General features: G+C 42.6%; 1 protein-coding gene across 3 annotated transcripts in view; it reads right to left on the reverse strand.

Annotated features, from left to right (window-relative positions):
* Nucleotides 1-20,713, reverse strand: part of CMIP (c-Maf inducing protein) — a 149,803-nt gene that overhangs the window by 20,071 nt on the left and 109,019 nt on the right. For all 3 annotated transcript variants that reach the window (XM_079989327.1, XM_079989328.1, XM_079989329.1), the window contains 7 exons: nucleotides 17,561-17,722; nucleotides 13,475-13,516; nucleotides 9,203-9,265; nucleotides 7,933-8,013; nucleotides 2,744-2,847; nucleotides 2,084-2,188; nucleotides 143-496 (listed from right to left, as the gene is read on the reverse strand). In XM_079989327.1, the coding sequence (XP_079845453.1) occupies nucleotides 143-496; nucleotides 2,084-2,188; nucleotides 2,744-2,847; nucleotides 7,933-8,013; nucleotides 9,203-9,265; nucleotides 13,475-13,516; nucleotides 17,561-17,722 (911 nt within the window). The remainder of the gene's footprint in view (nucleotides 1-142; nucleotides 497-2,083; nucleotides 2,189-2,743; nucleotides 2,848-7,932; nucleotides 8,014-9,202; nucleotides 9,266-13,474; nucleotides 13,517-17,560; nucleotides 17,723-20,713) is intronic.

The following is a 20,713-nucleotide window of genomic DNA, read 5'->3' on the forward strand; positions in this document are numbered from 1 at the left end:
ATTTATTGCTCTGCTATTTACACATCTCACTGGATGCCTGCAGATGTGGAAGAGAAAAAGCCAGGCAGAAATGCACCCCACCGCCCGCCCCCATCCGCACAGTTCAAGAGAGGCAGCTTCAAAAGGCATGGAAACTACTCACAGCATCTTGAGTATTTCCACGTAGCAACCGAGGATGCGATCTGCCTGGGCGCTGAGCTCAATGCTCATGGTGCTACAGGTGGGGCTGACCATCAAGCAGTCTATCAGGTTGGGCTCACTGTCGTTGCCGACGTTGGCCGTCATCTTCTGGTTGGCTGTGTTGTTGCGCTCGACTTCCACATGGATTTCGTTCGACGTGACGATGACCGACTTGAGTCGGGACTCAGTCAGTGTGGCCTCTTGGGACACCAAGTCAGGACTCGTGTGGAGCAGCCGGAGAGGCAAATTGGGCTTACGGTCACAGGGCTGCTGGCAGCCGTTACGAATTTCCTTCAGGCTTGGAGAATTGTCCCGGCTGTGTTTCAAAAACATAACATTTTTTAAGTCTAAAAAAGAAGCCTTTACTAGCCAGGCACAACAGAAATTAGTACAGAGGAGGGGTAGCCTAGCTGTGTTGTAAAAGATCCCCAGTTTACATCTTGGCCCCTTGCAATTGCCACAGTTCTATTTATACCAGAGGAAAAGAAACATCTCCCCAAAGAATTTACAGTATGGGCCATACTTTTCTGAAGGCCTGTGAACCCATTGCTAATGGGGAGGAATGTGGTTCTCTCTTCCAAATGACGCAAAAACTGTGATGAAATTCATACTCCAGTAGACAGCTGTCCAGCTTTGCTGGAGAATTTACTTGAGGAAGGGGTAGAGTCTGGAGGCATCACCCCCAACACTCTCCCAGCCCTATGGAAAGCTAGAAAATCCTACGGCTCTTGCCACTGCTCCCTGAACATCCTTTTTGTGCCTCTGGTAATGGGGGGTGGGGAGGGAGGAAATGGTTGACTTGGGGATGATAGTGAACTTGGCCTGGGGCTTGTGTAAATATTAGCAAGCTTCCTACACTCCTGAGTCAGACCACTGTTCCATCTACACTCAGAACCACCTACACTAATGGTTTTTTCAGGGATTCACAAAGGCCATATTTGGTGATACGAGGGATTGAACTTGGGACCCACTGTGCACCAAGTCTGTGCTCTGCCACAGAACTATGACTCTTTCCTACAGGAATCTGCCCTAGACTGGTGTGTATGCTCAGTGGTTGGTGACACAAAGCAGACAATTCATGAATCTGGGACAGTACAGAAGCTATACTGTGGTTAACTGCCATTTGCTACCACTTCAGGTTCAAATGGGGAAGGCGTGTGATGGGATGCACCCAGGCTGCACTCACACTGCAGGGCTCAGTTGTGGAACATATGAAGGATAATTTAAGTTCCTCTGAGCATGTGTGGAGTCCCCACATACATACTTAAGAGTCAAGGTGAAGAGATTTCTGGGGCACATGACATAGCTGTGAGGCAGGCCTCAATTCTGGACCTCTTCATTTAAAAAACCCTGGGCTTGAAGGGTGGGACGAAGAATGTCTTACTTAGACTAAGAGGTTGGAAGTACTCATGCAGTGCAGGCGTAAGGAACGTGGTGTTGACAGACCACAACTCCCATCATCCTTGGTGGCCAGGGTTGATGGGAATAGCAGGGCTGCATCATCTGGCACCATGTTGGCTACCCCTGATGCCGTGCAAATTCAAACACAATTTAAATTGAACTTCATATCTGAAATGCACAAAGAAAATGCTCTGGTATTTAGGGGAAGGCGGGATATCAATGTAATGAAATAAATAAGGTGCAGGAGCCAGAATAAACAAAGATACATGCCTGGCATGTGAATCACAGACATGTGCTTCAAAGGCCACACAGTAAACACGGAAGTGGCAATCCGGTTTTTCTCCAATTGCCACTGTGAAAAAGCTGGGCCATGAATCTTTTGCGACTGGCAGTGTGCCATATGAATTTTGTGATTACTCAGGCATTCAAAACCAAAGTACAAGTGAACTGTCAACCAAATGCCAAAGAGAAGACCTTCACTCCAGAGACCGCGACTACTAACCTGTTGATGAATTCTTCGTAGCACGAATAAATGGCAGCTAAACAGACGGCCACGAGATTTGGCAGGACCCTGGGGTGGGGGCACTGTCCGGTAGGGCCATGCATGCTGGAAAGACAACACAAAGGTAGTAGCATGAGGGCACAATCACAAGGCAACAGTGCTGTAGTAAATCAGAAGTGTGGAACCCTTTTCTCCAAAGGCTGCATTCTGCCAGGGGTAATTTGGTGGGGGCTGCATGCTGGAGGGGGTGGAGTCAGAGCTACAAGCGGACAGGGCCATGTCCCAAGATGAGTAGAGCCAGAACCAAAAGTGAGAGGGGCCATCCCATTTTCCCGTGTTTCTGCTATCCCACTTTAAATTTAAATTCTCTCTTCCTAGCCTCTCCTGCCATAAAGTCGCTTGCAGGTTGTGAGCCTGTAGTCTGAATCTATGGACACAAAATGCAGTGTAGGACTAGAATGTTGAGAAAGTGTTGCTCAGCCTATGCACAACATTTATTTTTCCGTGGGAGAGCAATGTTTGGCAGTAAAATAGAAGCAGCTCTGAAACTTACTACTGGCAACTCTAGTACTGCTACTGAGGAGATGAAGAAGAGAGAGGAGAATTAAAGGATTAACACCCTAGAAGGGCAGAGTTTTTGAGAGAGAACAAGCCACTGACCTGTGAATAAACTTCTTCACTACTTCCATGCCAGCGTTCAGTTCGTTCAAGGCCAGAATGTACTCCTGAGTAAAAAGCCTCAACCTAGGGCACTTCCCAAAATCCTGCCCAAAACAGGAGAGAGAGAGCAAATAATGTCACAGAAGAATGGATGAAAGGCTTCATTCAAGCTGTGGATTTTAAGTGAGGAAATGTTCACCTGGACCTGTTTAACAATGTGAAGCAGCGTTAGTCACCACTTATAACCCCCACTTTCATTCATACAAACATAAGAAAAGCGCAGCTGGTATCAGGCTAAAGGCCTATCAGCATCCTGTTCAAACATTGGCCAACCAGAAGCCTATGGGAAGCCCACAAACAGGAACTGAGTACAGCAGCACGCTCCCCACTTGTGAGTCCCAGCAAGTGGTATTCAGAGACATACGGCTTGCGAGAGTGTTGATAGAACAGAGCCATCCACATGGTTGTTACATTTTCCATTCAAACAAGGCCCAGATAACATTCTCCAGCCTATCTTTCTGCTTGTTGACTTCTGTCATCAAGCATTTTTTTTTCATATTTATACGTACTTGTAATTAATAAAGTTATGGATTGGTCCCACCAACAGATCTCACAATAAAACTTATGCATCAGTTAATGCACAAAAAAATAAGATACCAAATAATCAAAACATAAACAGGTAGGGAAACATGATTCTATTTGTTAGGATAAGATTTCTACTTGCAATCCTCAATGCTCTCAACAAGAAATTAGTTGCAGTCTCTGTAAACATCTCATTTGCACCAATATTGATTTTAGGAGGTTTAAATGCCTTTATAAAATTGTTTTTTAAATAGTTCATAAACCGCTTTGGGAATCTCAGAGCTGAAAAGCAGTATATTACTACTGGGTGATAATCAGCTAAATCATACTCAAGAGTAGACCAGCAGAAATTAACAGACTTCTGTTACTAAAATCTATTGCTTGTCACAGACCTACTCTGAGGATGACTGACACTGGGTACCACCCATTGCAAACAAAACAAACAAATATTCTAAACAATGTTAAGATCCAAGGATGGCAGTTTCACATAAGTAACTCATTTTGTACTGAGAGCTTCTTCCAGGTGTTTTAAGTGTGGTGGGGTCAGCTGGGGACCAAGGGGTATGAGCACGGGGGGGGCGACAGGGAGCTTGTCATCTGCTGTGATTTGACTCTCTATGTGGCCTCTGCCTGGCAAAACATTTTGCTCTTGTTTCTTCATGAAATTCCTCAGTCTGTTGTCATTCAGTGCCTGAGTATAAAGCCTCCTGGTTTGACTGCAAACAGAAGTGCATGGGTCGGAGCGAAACAATATAAACTTAAAGCTTTTGCAGATGACCTAGTTCTGACCCTGCAGGAGCCAGAATCTAGTACAATAAGAGTATTACAATTGATTCAAGATTTTGGTCGGGTGGCGGGATTTAAACTAAATAAACAGAAAACTAAGGTGCTGGGAAAAAATCTGACAGATACAGAGTCGGAACAGTTTCAGAGAGAAACAGAACTAACTGTGGTTAAAAAAGTAAAGTACCTAGGGGTAAATATAACAGCAAAGAATCTGAGTCTATTTAAGGATAACTATGAAAAATGTTGGTCTGAAATTAAGAGAGACTTGGATAGTTGGACAAAATTGAAGCTTTCCTTGTTAGGCCGAATTGCTGCTGTTAAGATGAATGTATTGCCAAAGATGTTGTTTTTGTTCCAAACATTGCAGATTGTGGACAAGACGGAGTGCTTCCGGAAGTGGCAGAGAGATATATCTAAATTTGTCTGGCAGGGCAAAAAGCCCAGAATTAAGTTTAAGATACTAACTGATGCGAAAGAAAGAGGGGGCTTTGCCCTGCCAGACTTAAAGCTGTACTATGAAGCAGCAGCTTTCTGCTGGCTAAAAGACTGGCTACTTCTCGAAGACACTGATGTACTGGACCTGGAAGGTTTTAACAACGCTTTTGGTTGGCATGCATACTTATGGTATGATAAGGTTAAGATCAATAAGGTCTTTAAGAACCATATTGTCAGGAAAGCAGTATTTAATGTCTGGACAAAATACAAAGACTTATTGGAAAACAAAACTCCGAGGTGGCTTTCACCTCTGGAAGCTAAGGCCCGAAAAAGACCCAATATGGAGGCCAAATGGCCAAAATATTGGGAAATATTAGAAAAAGATGGAGACAATTGGAAATTGCAGAGTTTGGAGAAAATGAAGGATAAAGTGCGAGACTGGTTACATTACGCTCAGATTAAAGAAGTCTTTAAAAATGATAAAAAGGTAGGGTTCCAGGTGGAGAAATCGAAGTTGGAAACAGAATTGTTAGAACCAAAGACTAAGGTATTATCAAGAATGTATAACTTGCTGTTAAAATGGAATACACAAGACGAAATGGTTAAATCAGTTATGATAAAGTGGGCTCAGGACATTGGGTATAATATTATGTTTGAGGACTGGGAAAGGTTGTGGACCACTGGGCTGAACTTCACTGCATGTAATGCTCTGAAGGAAAATGTAATGAAAATGATATATAGATGGTACATGACCCCAGTTAAACTTGCCAAAATATACCATTTGTCTGATAATAAATGTTGGAAATGTAAAGAACATGAAGGAACATTCTTTCACCTCTGGTGGACCTGCCCTAAAGTGAAGGCCTTCTGGGAAATGATATATAATGAGTTGAAAAAGGTATTTAAGTATACCTTCACTAAGAAACCAGAGGCCTTCCTTCTGGGTATTGTCGGCCAGAAGGTGTTAAAGAAGGACCGAACATTTTTTATGTATGCAACAACGGCAGCAAGGATACTCATCGCTAAGAAAACTCAAGATCTACCCACACTGGAAGAGTGGCAGATGCAGCTGATGGATTATATGCAACTGGCTGAGATGACTGGTAGAATCCGAGACCTGGGAGAGGAGAGGGTTGAGGAAGACTGGAGGAAATTTAAGATTTATTTACAAAAATATTGTAATTTGGTTGAATGTTAAGAAGGATGCTAGATCATAAATAATTGCCTACCACTGAATTAGATCTGAATTTGACGATAAGTGAGATTAAGGAAAATACAAACTTTTTGGAGAATTGCTAGATTTTATTTAAATGAACGGAGATAAGATTGCAAATAAGTGGGTAATTTGCTTGGAAAATTTTTTTGTAACGATGCAAGTGCGAGCGGGAGACGTGAGGGAGTCCAAAGAAGTGACGAAATTATGTTATGATATAAGTAATGTTGTTTAATATTTATGCATTTGTATTCAAAAAACTTTAATAAACATGTACAAACAGAAGTGCATGAGATCATAAAAGGAATCTAGATTTATGCTTCCACTTATAACGCCGTTAGAATAACAAATGCTCCTATGGTGTCACGTGTGGCGGTGGCCCAATCCCATCACAACTAATAAGGCAGACTGCAACAGCTGAGGAAGGCCTGAGCAAAGAAAAAACATGGCCACTTGCACACAATAAATCCAGATTCTCATTATCTAGCCTGCACAGTTGATCTTCTAGCCTGTAGCTAAAGAACAATTTTACACCCCCCAAGCCATTGCCAATTGTCTGTTCCAACCTTGAACTTAATTGCTACTTAATTGGGATTTTTGAAGGAATTGTTTCCCGCCACCCATTCTCTATCTTGTCTCCACCACCAAAACACCCAGACCTGTAGGCCACAAAACCCCTGCCTTCCACGCATTTAAAAATATGCGAATGAAAAAATGAAATAAATCTGATATAGCGCTGGATTCTTAACACACACACATTGTTGGAGATTCCTGGTGCCAAGTAGGAAACTGCAGGCAATCTGACACCAGTGGTGTGAGCCTTTCCACACTGCAATGACCTGCAAACAGCTGCAAGATCAGTCGATGTGCACTTTTTTGAAAATGGAAAAAAGGGAGCGTCACTTACAAAGAAATTTGCTGCATAGCATAACAAGGCAATAATTACATCCTGTGGTTTTGACAGCATTTATTCAGAGAAGGGCTTGTCATCCAGTTAAAAAATAGTCACCATATGTTGAGCAATCCATTGATTAAGTCTGTATATGAGCAAAAATAATTACAAACCTAAGAAGAGCCTGGCGGCAGGATCAGACCAAAGGCCTGTCTAGTCTAGCATCCTGTTCTCACAGCGGTCACCCAGGTGCCTCTGGGAAGCCAGGAAGCAAGGCCTGAGCACAACAGCACTCTGCCCAACTGCAGTTTCAAGCAACTGGTATTCAGAGGCCTGCTGCCTCCAATGGGGAGGTAGAACACAGCCATCAGGATTAGTAGCCACTGACAGCATAAAGACATTGAGTGGCTTAGTAGCACAAGACAGTGTTACATGTGGGAGGAAAGAAAGATAAGCACACTGCACATGTTATCACAAAGAGCCCTGCTGGGTCAGGCCATGAAAACATACAAAGAACTCCCCTGGATCAAACCTTGGGACCAATCTAGTCCGATATCGTGTTTCTCGTAGTGGCCAACTAGATGCCCGAGCAGCCTACGAGCAGGACATGCAAGGGCACCAGCTCCCTCTGAAGCAAAAAGCGTGACTTCCTTTGTTTTTAGACAACACAAGCTTGTGCCGTAGAAGAAACATGAGCGCCAGAAGCTGTTTTTTAACAGGTCAGAGACGATTAGTCCATCTGACTAAGTATTGCCTATAGCGACAGGCAGTTGCAACTCAGGGTTCCTAGGCAGAAATCTTTCTGAACCTCTGTTACTGGATCCTTTTCACCAGGGATTAAAGGGATTGCACCTGGATCCTTCTGCATTCAGAGGATGCTCAGCCCCCTTTTTGTCTTAAAAGAAGCAGTCTCTCCAGTTTGCAAGAGTAAAGACTTGAATGGGGGGAGGGAAGACCCCACAACTTTGGTTAAAAAATCTGCAGCCCGATTAAACAGGAACATCTTTGTAGCTGATTAGAAGTTTGGTGTTTGTTTGTTTGTATTTTTAAAAAGGATGGAGATTGTTATTTCACTGTATCTGGGCTAGATTTGAGATGGTTTTTATATATGAAATGGATTTTGCAAATTTAAGTATTTTGCTTGTGTATGTTTGTATAGAATTTCTATCATTTTTTTTATTGTTGATGTTTTTATTGCTAAATCACTTTAAGAGATATTTTATAGGAAGCAATCCATAAACGGAATAGCATGAAATAAATAAAATAAGCAACTTGACTCACCATATTGTGTTTGAGGATTCTTTGTACAACCGGAGTGAACACTTCTATGACCACCATGGATCGAGGGCGTTCTCTGCAATGCTGCATTAAGAAAGCACACAGACACATATATTTGAAAAAAGAGTTGAGAAGAGGCAACTTGATCTCTCACCAACGATTATACAAAGCCATCAAATAAATCAACAAAAGAAAATTAGGTGCTCCCAAATTGGTTTTTCACATTGTGGGTTACAAGAATGCACCAAAATGGGGTATAACTATGTAGAGAATTCTAAAGAGATAGCTTACTGGGAACTCTAAAAACAAATTTTGGCTATGGAAGATCTGAATCTTATGAAATAGGAGGGACAACCATGGTCGATACACGTTGAACTGTCATTGGGCAATTTGCCCTTTGTAATACAAAAACAATGCATGTATGAAGAACATAAGGAGAGCACAGCTGGCTCACACCAACAGTTTATTGTAACAACCCTGTGAGGCCGGTAGAGCTAAGATGTTATTCTTCAACCCTGGAACCCCAAATGTTGCCGCATCATCCCTGGCTGAGCTGGCTGGGGATGATGGGAATCGCAGCCCAACAACATCAGGAGACCCAAAGCTGAAAGAACACTAGGTGAAAAGGCAGTGGCTGGCCCAAGGTCACCTACTGAGCTTTCTGGCGGAGTGTGATTCGATTCCTGGTTTCCCACTCTTAACCACTACATTGCTTTGTAGCTAGTTGTTACCCAGGTTCACCAAATACCAAACTTCTCCACCAAGTTGTCTGCATGTACCAGTGAACTTGGGGAGGTTCGGTCTCTCACTTTGCACTAGGCTTTGAAGAAAGGCAGAGACAGCACAAGCCTATCTTGCTGCATCTGAAATCCCCCCTGTGTTCTGCCACTGGGCTATGGTCCACTTCCTGTTCCTGTATGTACAGGCTGTTTTTAAAAATGTAATGGCTTTGCATTAAAATATCTGGAAAACGTTGCCAGAATTAAGTCCCCCAATACAATGGCTTCAATATGCACATGGAGCCTGGCTATATGTGGAGGAAACCACCCATTTATTTTAACAGAAGGGAAAGATCCATAGTTATATTGGTGGCACCAGAAAGGAGCATGCCCAAACACTGAGAGTAGGGAAACTCCTGAATGCACAGAACATAGATTGTATATTCAAACCTCCCATGAAGGTTAAACCAGTTGAAGTCGGCAGCGTAGATGTGCACTGAGCATAGCAAAGTCTGGGGAATGTTTTAAAATACACACACACATTTCAGAAATACCTTGCAGAAAAATTCACACAAGTCAGGAGGTGGGTGGTTGTTTTCCAGCAAAGGTGCAAGTGCCTAAAAATAGAGATAGGACAGGATTATACATAGATATTTGACTGTGTCAGGGACAGAAAGTTGCATTATTAATTTAAGTTAAAGGGAAAAAATCCAATTTGAATTCATATTGGTATGCAATTCCTGTTTGCATATTACATGAATATATTCTTTAAAATAAATAAGTTCTCATTTACCAATATCAATAAGTACATACAAATGTTGATTACTTATTATTTTTTTCCATCATTCACACAACATAAAAAATTAGCCTTGACATTATTGCATAACCCCATAATTTACTTAATCATTCATTCATTGTTTGTGTGTAATCATCTTTCCAGTTTTCTTATAAAGTATCTATATGTAAAAGACGAAAACCATTTAAATAATAACTAAAGCAGCATCTGTCTAGTATTTATTTGCTTGCAACCCAAAACAGAAAAACAAATGTTAGGACTGTGGTACAGCAAACATTGTATAAATTAAAATACTGTTAAGCCCCTAGACTCTGTCAAGCACAGAGGTAGCCATGGGGCCCAGGGATGGCAGGGGCCTGGGGTTAGGGTTCCAGCACTGGGAGAAAAGAATCCAAGGAGGCAGATAATGTAGACTATGACAATAGTCAGGATACTAGGGAAACACACTAAAATAAGGGGGGTCCCACACTGCTTACTTAGTTTGCTGGTTTGCCAAGGATGCTGGAGCACCAGTTAGTGGAGTACAGGTAAGATGCTTGAGGCTAGTTTCTGGAGGCTCTGGTTTGAAACCCCCCCCCTTCTCCCCCCTTCTCGATGCCTTAGAAGCATCAACCCACTATAAAGTTTATGAAAGAAAGCAAACAACTAATAACAAAACCATGTGACAGGCTGGTAGTTAGGGTAGTTCTCCATAATGCCTAACCACATTTGGTGCAGCAAATTCATTTCTAACCTTTTGTGCTGCCAGTGCAAAGAAAGCTACCTTGCAAGTCACGTTTGTGTCCCTATCAGCAGGATGATGACACGTTTTCACATAACATTTCACAAATGTTACTACTAGCTGTAGTAAACTGGAAGCACACACACGGATTTCCATCCCCTCTGCTTTCTAACTTTCACAAACTAACATTCGATAGAGGTGAGTAAGTAAGAACATTTTCAGACTATTAACTTGATAAGACTCATTTTCAAGGGCTGCTCAAAGATGCTTCTTGCAAAGTCTGGGGGCCACATGCTGGTGGTGGGCGGGGCCAGAGGCAAAAGTGGACAAAGCAAGAAATGCAAATTTTACCTTTATACAGTAGGCAAGTTTCTACACATGCTCTCACACACCCCTCTATACCACACCCAGGCAAGAAAAAAAGGCATTATCAGAGTTCAATGACTCCTTACAGCTAGGCAAAATCGGGGTACGAATCAGGGCCAGTGAGGGGTGTGGCCTGCAGAGAGTCCCAAGGGCCAGGCAGAGAGACCCGGAGGGCCACACTTGGCCCCTAGACCTGGCATTCCCTACCCTGCTGCAAAAAAAGCTAAACTCTCTATATTTTGTGCAGGGGAGTCTCAGAGCTTTGCTGCCTTTTGTAGAAATTACTCAGTCAAAACAAGATGTTTGCTGTACCCACACCCTGGGCCATCCTTTCTCTGCCCATCACTAGGCAACTCAATGTGGTTACATACAGTAAATATATTAAAGGTTTATAGCTGCTGTGGTGCATGTAATGACATTATGTCACTGCTGCCTTCATTGTAAATTACAGCGTTGCTGGAACAAAAGGTTCTCAGTATCCGGGGAGGCCCTTGGGCCTTTCTATCCCTGAACTAAGGGATTCCTGGTATCAGTTTACAAAGTTGATCTCTTTAAGCACAACAGCTGGGACACTTTGTGTTACATCTTTCAAACGCCAGAAGTTTGCACACATTTATTTACCTAACAGAATTTGTATACGGCTTAAGAATAAATGAAATCTCTAAGCAGCTTACAAAGAACATACAATATGCATCAAATTTGTCGTTAAGAGTCACAAGTTAAAAACAAGTCTTTTATATATATATGTGCATATATAAAAAAACCAGTAACAGAAATAAAACCAACCAATTAAATACATACATTATAACCTAAAAATATACGTTGACTTTACATGTCTGGGTAGGCTAAAAAGTTTTTAGCAGGTGCCGAAAAGAGTACAGCAATGGCGCCTGCCTAATGTCAATGGGATGGGAGTTCCGGAGGGCAGGAGGCGTGACAGTGAAGGATCAGTTCCTTACAAGTGCAGTAGCAACATTGTGTGGCACAAACAGAAGAGGTCAAGTGGGCACAAATGGGTAGCGCAATTCTTCAGGCAAACTGGCCCCAGGTCGTTAAGGATTCTATATGTCAACAAGGAGGAGTAGATCTGAAGTTTGGGGGCTGCTCCTGGATTCAACCCTGTCACTGGAGGCTCAGATGGTTAGGAGTGCCTTTTCCAGCTGTTCACACTTCATTCTGTTTTATTAATTATTCTACATTGCCTCCCCCTATGTTACCATATTATTGCCACCTGGAGAGGCCCATTTGCACTATGGCACAATAAAAGCAGAACAACACCCCAGGTACAACGTTTGTGGTATAAGAAGTTATAGGGTTTTTGCAGGAAACAATGGGGCAAGCACCCTGAACCTCCAGCCTGCTGCTGCTGAACTCCAAATCAGGACAGCAGAGAACATTTGCTCTTGTTTTTAAGTGGCCCACCCCACCCCTCAAAGGGCATTCTGACTACACTGCTGCCAGGTAATAACAGGGAGCACAAATTAACCTATTTGGGATCGAAAGGAAATGTTAACTGTGGCTTTGGAAACGGATTGCCATGACAACCACCCAGCTCAACTGGGCTCCTGAGTGGTGGCTAAGTGCAAAATTCACACCTGGCGACAGCTGTATTCTGCTGTCGTGTTGCTTTTGCTGGAAGATTTGCCGAGACATGATATGATCAGGTGATAGCAACATCCTATATTGGATTACCGAGGAAATCTCTTGGAAATCGCCAGTGACCGAAATTAAATTAGAATGAGGGGAGGCAATTTTCACCTCTCTAACAAATTGCTAGCATCATTAGGATCTATATAGTTATTTATTTATTTTTAATGGCTCAATGGAGAGGACAAATACTTACTTTTCCTCTTATTTTACTAGCAAACCAGAAACATTTGGGATTAGATATTTATGCAGGAAACGGGTAAGGTCAGGAGTCAAAAATTGTGGATTTAGGTTTAGGCATGGGTCATGTTCACAATAGGAATGGAAGGACTGTCAATGTCAGTTCTCTCAGCATCTCATTGTTCCAATCTTAAATTCAGTTCTCCACATTTTGCAGCAAATTGCAAATTATTATTTTTTAAATCCTCGTGAAAATTCACCAGGATTTTAGTGCATTTTTCTCCCAAGGAAAACATTTTTATACGCAGTTTTGCCTAAAGTAAACATTTTTGCAATAAATTTCCCCTAATATAATGCATTATGCACACACCTTCCCCTAAAGTTTGCACTTTTTGCAACCATTGTTTGCCTGTGGTATGGCCTAGTGAGAGTTCCGAGGGCCAGACAGAGAGACTTGGAGGGCCATATGAGATTCCCCACTGTTGTGCCAAAACAAGTCATGGCTTAGCTTAGGGCAGTGTAGCATCAGAATGAGGAGCAAAGAGGCCACAATCCCCTCTCTGAGAGCCCACATATTTGCTTGCTTGAGTTCAGCCATTGCTTGTCTTAATGTTACATGTGAGGATGCTTTCAATGCAGTGCTATTTTTAAGAAATGTATTACATTTGTCCAATTGCAGCAGGTCAAGTCAGTAATAATGCAAAAACTGACAAAAAACTGCTTAAAAAAGCCTGATGGAACAAACGTAAATTAACTAGGCAAAGTGAACATCTCATATGTATTTATGATGTCCCCATACCTGCTGGAACCAACAGGTCCTGAAACAGTCAGGAGTGTGGCCTAGAGTAGAATTTATAACCATGGCTTCCTCAAACTTAGACCCCCCCCCCAAGTAATTTAGAAACTGCATTTTTGTTAGGATGTACAGAAAAACTCTCATATCTCATGAAACTAACATTCCAAATTTCTTTGTGGTAGTGAGGAGAAACCCTGAGAATGAAACCAGTTTTAGATCTGTAGAACAGTACAGAAAAATGAGTAGAAAAAAAAAAGACGGGGAAAGGGTAAGCAAAACTAAATGAAGTTAACGACAAAAATATGTTACTCCATACTCACCACAATAATGTTTTCATGCTCTTGAGTGGTTAAGTTATTATTCTGAAAGGGGAAAACAAATGAGAAAATCAGCAAGCAAGCCTGCTTTGTTTTTGTTCTTTTTTAAATCTGGGTAGGCTTGCAAGTCCTTTTCCCTTAAGTGTCCTGTCTTGAAGAGTGGCCAATATGGCACAGTCTTAAAAGAGTGGCCCATCAGCTCCCATATGTTCTAGAACCCATCCCTTTGTCCTGCATTGAGTTACAAGACTGGACCTGAAGAGCATCCCATCCAAGCACAGGCCCCAGAGCAGGGATTGGCAGAAGGTACCACAGCAGCACCTGGGTGATTTGCAGTGGGTCTGTAAGAGTTTCTAACTTCCAGTGATCAGTGACAACCAAAAAGACTGTTCATCCCACTCCCACTAATTTTGGGCTGCTGGGGATAGGTGAGACCAATACTGGATTTTTGTGTGAAAGCAAAGACAGTGAGCTCAGCTTTGGTCCTGAATCTGTGGCCTGCAGGTGAAAATTTGCATGTGTATATGCAGGTCACCTTGGTCTTCATAACTGAATGATGTATCCCATACCAAAGGTGAAAGTAGAAGTCAACAACCCACAAGGAACATTTCTGGATAACTTATGCCCAGTTGAACCATGTAGCCAAGTACTGTTGGCTCTGACTGACAAAAGCTTTCCAGTTATCCAAAGTTAGTTCTACTCAGAATAGACCCACTGAAACGAACAGGCATCACTAATTTAAGCCCATTAATTTCAGTGGAACTATTCTGTGTACACAGCATAGTTACAACAGCGCTCTTGTAACTTTCCCCCTTACTATCCGAGATCTTTAACTGGAACTTTATGTCTAGGTTGAATGTGCTCCACCACTAAGCTCTGGCACGAATAGGCAACATGCTCCCTGCCAGATGTTGTTGGACTACAACTCCCATCACCCCCAACCACTGGGTTCATTTTGGCTGGGACTGGTGGAAGCTGTAGTTCAGCAACAGCTGGAGGGCTGTTGGCTACCTCTGGGCTATGGCTTCTCCCCTTACACATTTTCCTAAGTGGGAGAGGGAACACAGCTCAGCAGCAGAACCTGTGCTTTTAATGCAAAAGATCCTGGCTTCAACCCTTGGCAATGCTAGAGTTTACTCCCACAAGAAGCAGTGAAGGTCACCCACTTGGATGGATTTAAGAGAAGATAAGACGAATCGAGGAAGGATAAGGCTATCAAGACTACTAGCCATTATAGCTATGTTCTGCCTCTGCTGTCTGAATATCAGTTGCTAAGAATCACAAGTAGGGTGAGTGCTCTTGTGCTCAGGTCAGCCTGGGCACCTGGTTGGCCACTCTGAGAACAGGAAGCTAGACCAGACGAGCCCTTCTTGAGTCCTTATTTCTATGGAAAAATGGGTCTTGAGTGGGATCTTGGGTAGCAACTGACAGAAAAGGCGTCTGCCTAAGACCCTGGAGAGCCACTGCCAGTCCAAGTAGTCACTATTTATTTGTTTGGACATTTATATCTCACCTTCCAATGATAAAATCGTACTCAAGGCAGCTTGCAATAAATATATCACAACAAAATTAAAAGCAAACCTAGCAATAAAGCAAACTGCAGTAGCGCAGCATCATAAAATGCTGTCGTAAAAAAAGCAGTAGGCCGAAGCACTGAGCTGGATGGACCAAGAGTCTGACCTAGTATAAGGCAGCTTTTGGTATCTGACTACTCTGTGTGCACCTGCTCCCACACAGGAACATAGAAAATTGCCTTATACCATGTCATTGGGCATCTAGCTTAGTATTGTCAACACTGACTGGTAGCAGCTCTCCAGAGTTTCAGAGAGAGGGCATTCCCAGCCCTACCTGGAGACTGCCAGGGATTGAACCTGGGGCCTTTTGCATGCAAGGCAGATGCTCTGCAGTTGAACTGCAGATCTTGCTATATTTCTATTAACCAAGTTTGGTCTATAGTGGCACAAAACCCGCCTGCAAATCTCACAGACGAAGTTCATACTCAGAATGCTACCATGTTGCATGGCTGATAGTATGGGAGCAGGGCCTTTCTTGTGTCTCTCTGGAATCAGTTGGTCTAATGAGACCTGCTCCATCCTAACATTAACAATTTTTAGGAAAAGGTGGAAGACCTGTTTTACTTTGTTCAAACTCTGAATAGTTGCTTTTTCAAAAAAAAAACAACAACCAGCATTTCCCCTTCTAGTATGGACATGATCTCATTTATTTCAAAAGGAAAGAGCCCAGCAACGAACCAGAAGAGAGGGAGGGTGGTCACACACACGCTTTGGCCACCCCCCGACATGTGGCACCCAAAAGACCATCCTCAAGATAGTGTGTCCCTCAACAGTTGCCCTATATATTTTGTGCATTTGACTATGTGAGCTGCAGTCTACAAAAGCCTACAAGACAATAAATCTTTACGTCTATGGTTCTTTGTTTTCTCACTATGACAGACTAAAATGGTTTTTCCTCTGGAAGTTACGCATTTTGAAGGAATTGCTGTTTATATTTACCGTATTTTTCGCTCTATAACACGCACCTGACCATAACACGCACATCGTTTTTAGAGGAGGAAAACAAGGGAAAAAACATTCTGAATGAAACAGTGGGTGTATCATTTTTGTGCTTCATGCTGTGGCCACAGACATGTGATCTGATGGTGAATTTGGGCTGACCCAATGCAAAGATCCTGAGAATCCCTGTGGATCCATGCTTTGTAAGCACGTTTTTGCACCATTGCAGCCCCAGGCAACAGTGGGTGCGTGATTTTTTGGGGGCAGGCTGTAGCCATGGACATGCTATGTGCTCTGATGGTGAATTTGGGCTGACCCAATGCAAAGATCCTGAGGATCCATGTAGATCCATTCTTTTTAACCACGTTTTTGCACCATTGCAGCCCCAGGCAACAGTGGGTGCGTGATTTTGGGGGGGCAGGCTGTAGCCATGGACATGCTATGTGATCTGATGGTGAATTTGGGCTGACCCAATGCAAAGATCCTGAGGATCCATGTGGATCCATGCTTTTTAACCACATTTTTGCACCATTGCAGCCCCAGGCAACAGTGGGTGCGTGATTTTTGGGGGGCAGGCTGTAGCCATGGACATGCTATGTGATCTGATGGTGAATTTGGGCTGACCCAATGCAAAGATCCTGAGGCTTTTTAACCACATTTTAAGTGGGGAGGGAAGGAAAAACACAGAAGGGACAAGGAGCAGGAGAGGGGTGTGCAGAGAAGCAGCTGGCTAAGAATGCAGGAGAGGGGTAGGGAGGAAAGGAAGGCAAAAGTTTTCCCTCACCTACCCACCCAAGCCAGCCAGCTCGCACGCTCTCTCTCTCTCTTCCCTCCTGCATGTTTTCAGCTTTCCCCTCTGCTTGCCTGGAGGGGAGGGGCCTTCCCTGCTCTTTGTTCCGTTTGAGCAAACACAGCAAGGAAACAGAGGTGGGTGGGCAGTAAGACCCTGAGGCAGAATGCTGGAAAGCAGCCGCTTCCTCTTTTCAAGTTTCCCTTCTAGGAGACGCGCGGTTTGATTTTTGCCTGCTTTTTTTTGCCTCCCCTTGCACTATTTGGCTCCAGGGACCACACATTCGCTCAATAACACGCACAGACATTTCCCCTTCCTTTTTAGGAGAAAAAATCTGCGTGTTATAGAAGGAAAAATACGGTATATAAATATAAACTGATTGTGCGTTTACTAGTTTTCTAGGTTTATTTGGAGCTTTGACAGAGGAGGCAGGAGTATATGGCATTCAAAAAACAAATAAATGCCCAACATCCTTCAACAGCTGTTCATATAGTCTGCTTTTCAAATCATTTCTTATCCTCTGCACGATTCGCCTCTGTTGTTCTAACCTTCCCACCTCCCTCCACCCAGCTCGTTAATGAATATGGCAAAACAGTGCAAAGATGCTTCATGTGTGCCTGCCTACCTGCAAAATTTGGGTGACCCAACAAATTGGGAGTCCTGGTTTGGAAAAGGTAAAGAACTGCACGCAATCACTTCTCCAAAGATATTTTTTGGCATTGGATATCCAGGTCCACATTTAAGACTTAACATTTTTTTAACAGAAAAGAGCAGCACAAAGTTTACCTCTGAGAGCAACTTGGAAACAATCTCCAGTGGAGCCTGATGAATCGATTCATCCTGCAAAGGTGACGTTAGCGCCATGTCCACCAAGGTCCGGATCTCCTTCAGGACCACCTCCAACCGGCTTGGGTTACTCAGAACCTTCTTATACTTGTAGATCTTTTTCTAGGAGAATAAATAAATAAAAGCCACACAAGTTCAGGTGTAAGGTTATAAAAAATAAGGGGAGAATACAAGATAAACAACTTTCCACATGCCATATGGTCAAAAGAGACCCTTTGCATTTGTTCTACGCTTCCTGCTTCTAGCTCTGCAGGTGGGGGGAGGGACCCTAAAAATGTTTAAGAACTAAGGAAAGAGGAAGCCATCTTTTAATCTGCGGTGGAAAATTACATTATTATTTTTCTGTGTTGGGGTTTCACTTGTTTTGTTTCTCTTTAGGGTTTTAGAAAACAGATGTGTGATGGCCTGATTCACACAACAAATATTTGGCTCAATAAACCCAAATTAAAGGTAACTAATGTTCATAGGGAATTCCACCCCACCCCCTTTACATCAAGGATGGGAAACTTGGACTCTAGATGCTGTTAGACTCCAACTCCCATCAGCCCCACAAAGTGTGGGCAGTGGTCAGGGATGAAGGGGACTGTAGTCCAACAGCATCTTACAGGCTGAAGGTTCTCCATGCCTGCTTTACATTAAAATACAGATCAGGAATTAAATGAAAAAGAAGGGTTCTGTTATTATTATTGTGATTACATTGTTCTGATTTTGTAGCTATAAATGTTGGACACCATGGGAAAAGATGATATTTTGAATGGTTAATAACACCACTAAACAAACAAACAAACAAACAAACGAATGAATGAATAAATGAATAATTAAGGGTCTGGTCCTCCAAACAGTTTTCCATACATTCCCCGCCCCCCACATTGTACTACTTTAGCAAAGCTTGATGTCATCAGAAAACCACGATTCTGAATGGATGTCAAAGTTATTAGAAATTATAGGTAAATGTAGCCTCCCATTTTCATAGTATGCCTCCAATAACCATTTGTAGTAGGAAACTGTATTTTAGGAACAGCTTTGACATTTCTGATGCCCTTGAAGCAGCCATGGTGTCATATGGGTGTCACCATCATTTCTTAAAGCTTTCTGGTTGATCTGGGAGCATCTGGTGCTGCAATATTCCTAGAACTGGGCAAGGGTAGACCTGATCAGAAAGTTGGATGGTAGATCACTGAAGGCCCCGTGGGTTAGAATTGGGGTAAAAATAAAACAAATTAGCCATGTTCAAAATGGGTTTTTATATCCCAGTCACTGAGGCCCTTTTCAGAGATGGAAAACTTCTCAGCATAATAAACGTAAGCAATAATCTCTTCCATACCCACTCTTCTGAGGTGCCCACTTTATGGTTCTGTTTTATCATTTACAGAGCAGAGAGCATTGCAGCCTTTTATCTTGTTCATCTTACAGTTTGATGTGATGAGTTTTCCATTGGCTAATGCAGCTTGGTTGATTTCGAGAACAGTGGATGCCTGATCTATGTTTATTTGCTCATCAATCAATATTTCCCCACAGATGGCATCTCAGTTTATGCTTAATAATAATAATAATAATAATATAAAAAACGAGGCCATTTATCTACCCCAAAGGCAGCAGAAAAACAAAGGGGGGAGGAGGGGAGGAGTCTGTGTAGCCTATGCCACAGGTCTTCACTTTTATGGGTTTGGTCTTCGAAAACAATCAAGCTTGAAAAATCATGCCAACAGCTGATTTAATTAGAGTTGGCCTTTGAATTAAAATTCTATGCAAATAAAGAGAGGCACAAAAAAGCACCATTTTAACCATCAGGCTGAAGGCCAGAAAACAACACCATAATAACAAAGCCACACATGTTTACATACTGCACACCACCAAATGCAACCTTCGAGTTACATTGACCAGGTTTTGCAAAATTATTGGGATAGCTCAGTTGGTAAAGCATGAGACTCTTCATCTCAAAGTCGTGGGTTCAAGCCCCATGTTGCACAAAAGATTCCTACACTGCAGGGGGTTGGACTAGATGATCTTCATGGTCCCTTCTAACTCTACAATTCTATGATTCTAAGAGATCCTCTTACAGCAGCCTCCCCATATCTGGTGCCCTCCCGATGGTTTGGCCTACAGCTCCCATCAATCCCAGTCAGTGCCACCTGGAACTGATGTGAGTTGTAGAATAAAACATCTGGAGGGCACCAGAGGGCACCAGGTTGGGAGAGCTTTCTTTAAAGAATGCAACTCTTTTACCCTGGCCTCTGACATCTGATATGTAAATTTTCAGGACCTAACCTATATTTTGTTATTGCATTTTTTAATTATTATTTTTTTGCAATTTTAAGTTTTTAAAACTGGCTTCAATGTTGTATTTTCAATTGTTGTAACCTGCCCTGGGACCCTGGGGTGAAGGGTGTGTAATCAACAACAACAACAACAGACACTATTGGGCAGGTGGATAGAAATGTAAATTAGTGAAGATGCCGACCTCTTAGCCTTGTTTCTTTGTCATCTCCCTTGCTTCTGGACAATTGTCTCCCTGTAATGTTGGCCATCCCGCCCTGAACTTCCCATATTTCTCTTGCACATGCACTATTGAGTCCCACAGACCTGCTCAGTGGATCTTGCTCTGAATAAGTTAGAAATCTGCCTTATAGACTGCCTCAAATCAGTGATCCTATGCAAAGTCATCCATCTATTAATGCATGCATTTATTTAGTCAAATGATTTACAAACATTTCACTGTTTGCCAATACCAAAGCAGTATATAATGTAAAAACCATAAACTACAACAAAACAGAGATTTAAAATAAACAAATAAATAAATAAATCAGTGAGCAACAAACAACAACGCTACATAGGGCTGGTATCATGTGCACGATTATGAACACGATTGGAACTAAACAAACAAAAAACAGAACATAAGATCAAACAGTAAAAGATATGCGTATCAGAGGTGACCTGCCACGCTTTCGTAGTCTCCCCTTCAGAAGGTTAGACGCTCCTTCTGGTGTGTCCTTCACCTGCCCTGTAATGCCTTCTATTTCCCCATTTGTTTGCCACCCCTAGGCTCCTCAATAGAATTCTCAGGGTACCTTTCTATCTTCCCCTTCTCCCCGC

The sequence above is a fragment of the Podarcis cretensis genome (genome assembly GCF_951804945.1).
Source record: "Podarcis cretensis genome assembly, chromosome: 8".
Taxonomy (NCBI): domain Eukaryota; kingdom Metazoa; phylum Chordata; class Lepidosauria; order Squamata; family Lacertidae; genus Podarcis; species Podarcis cretensis.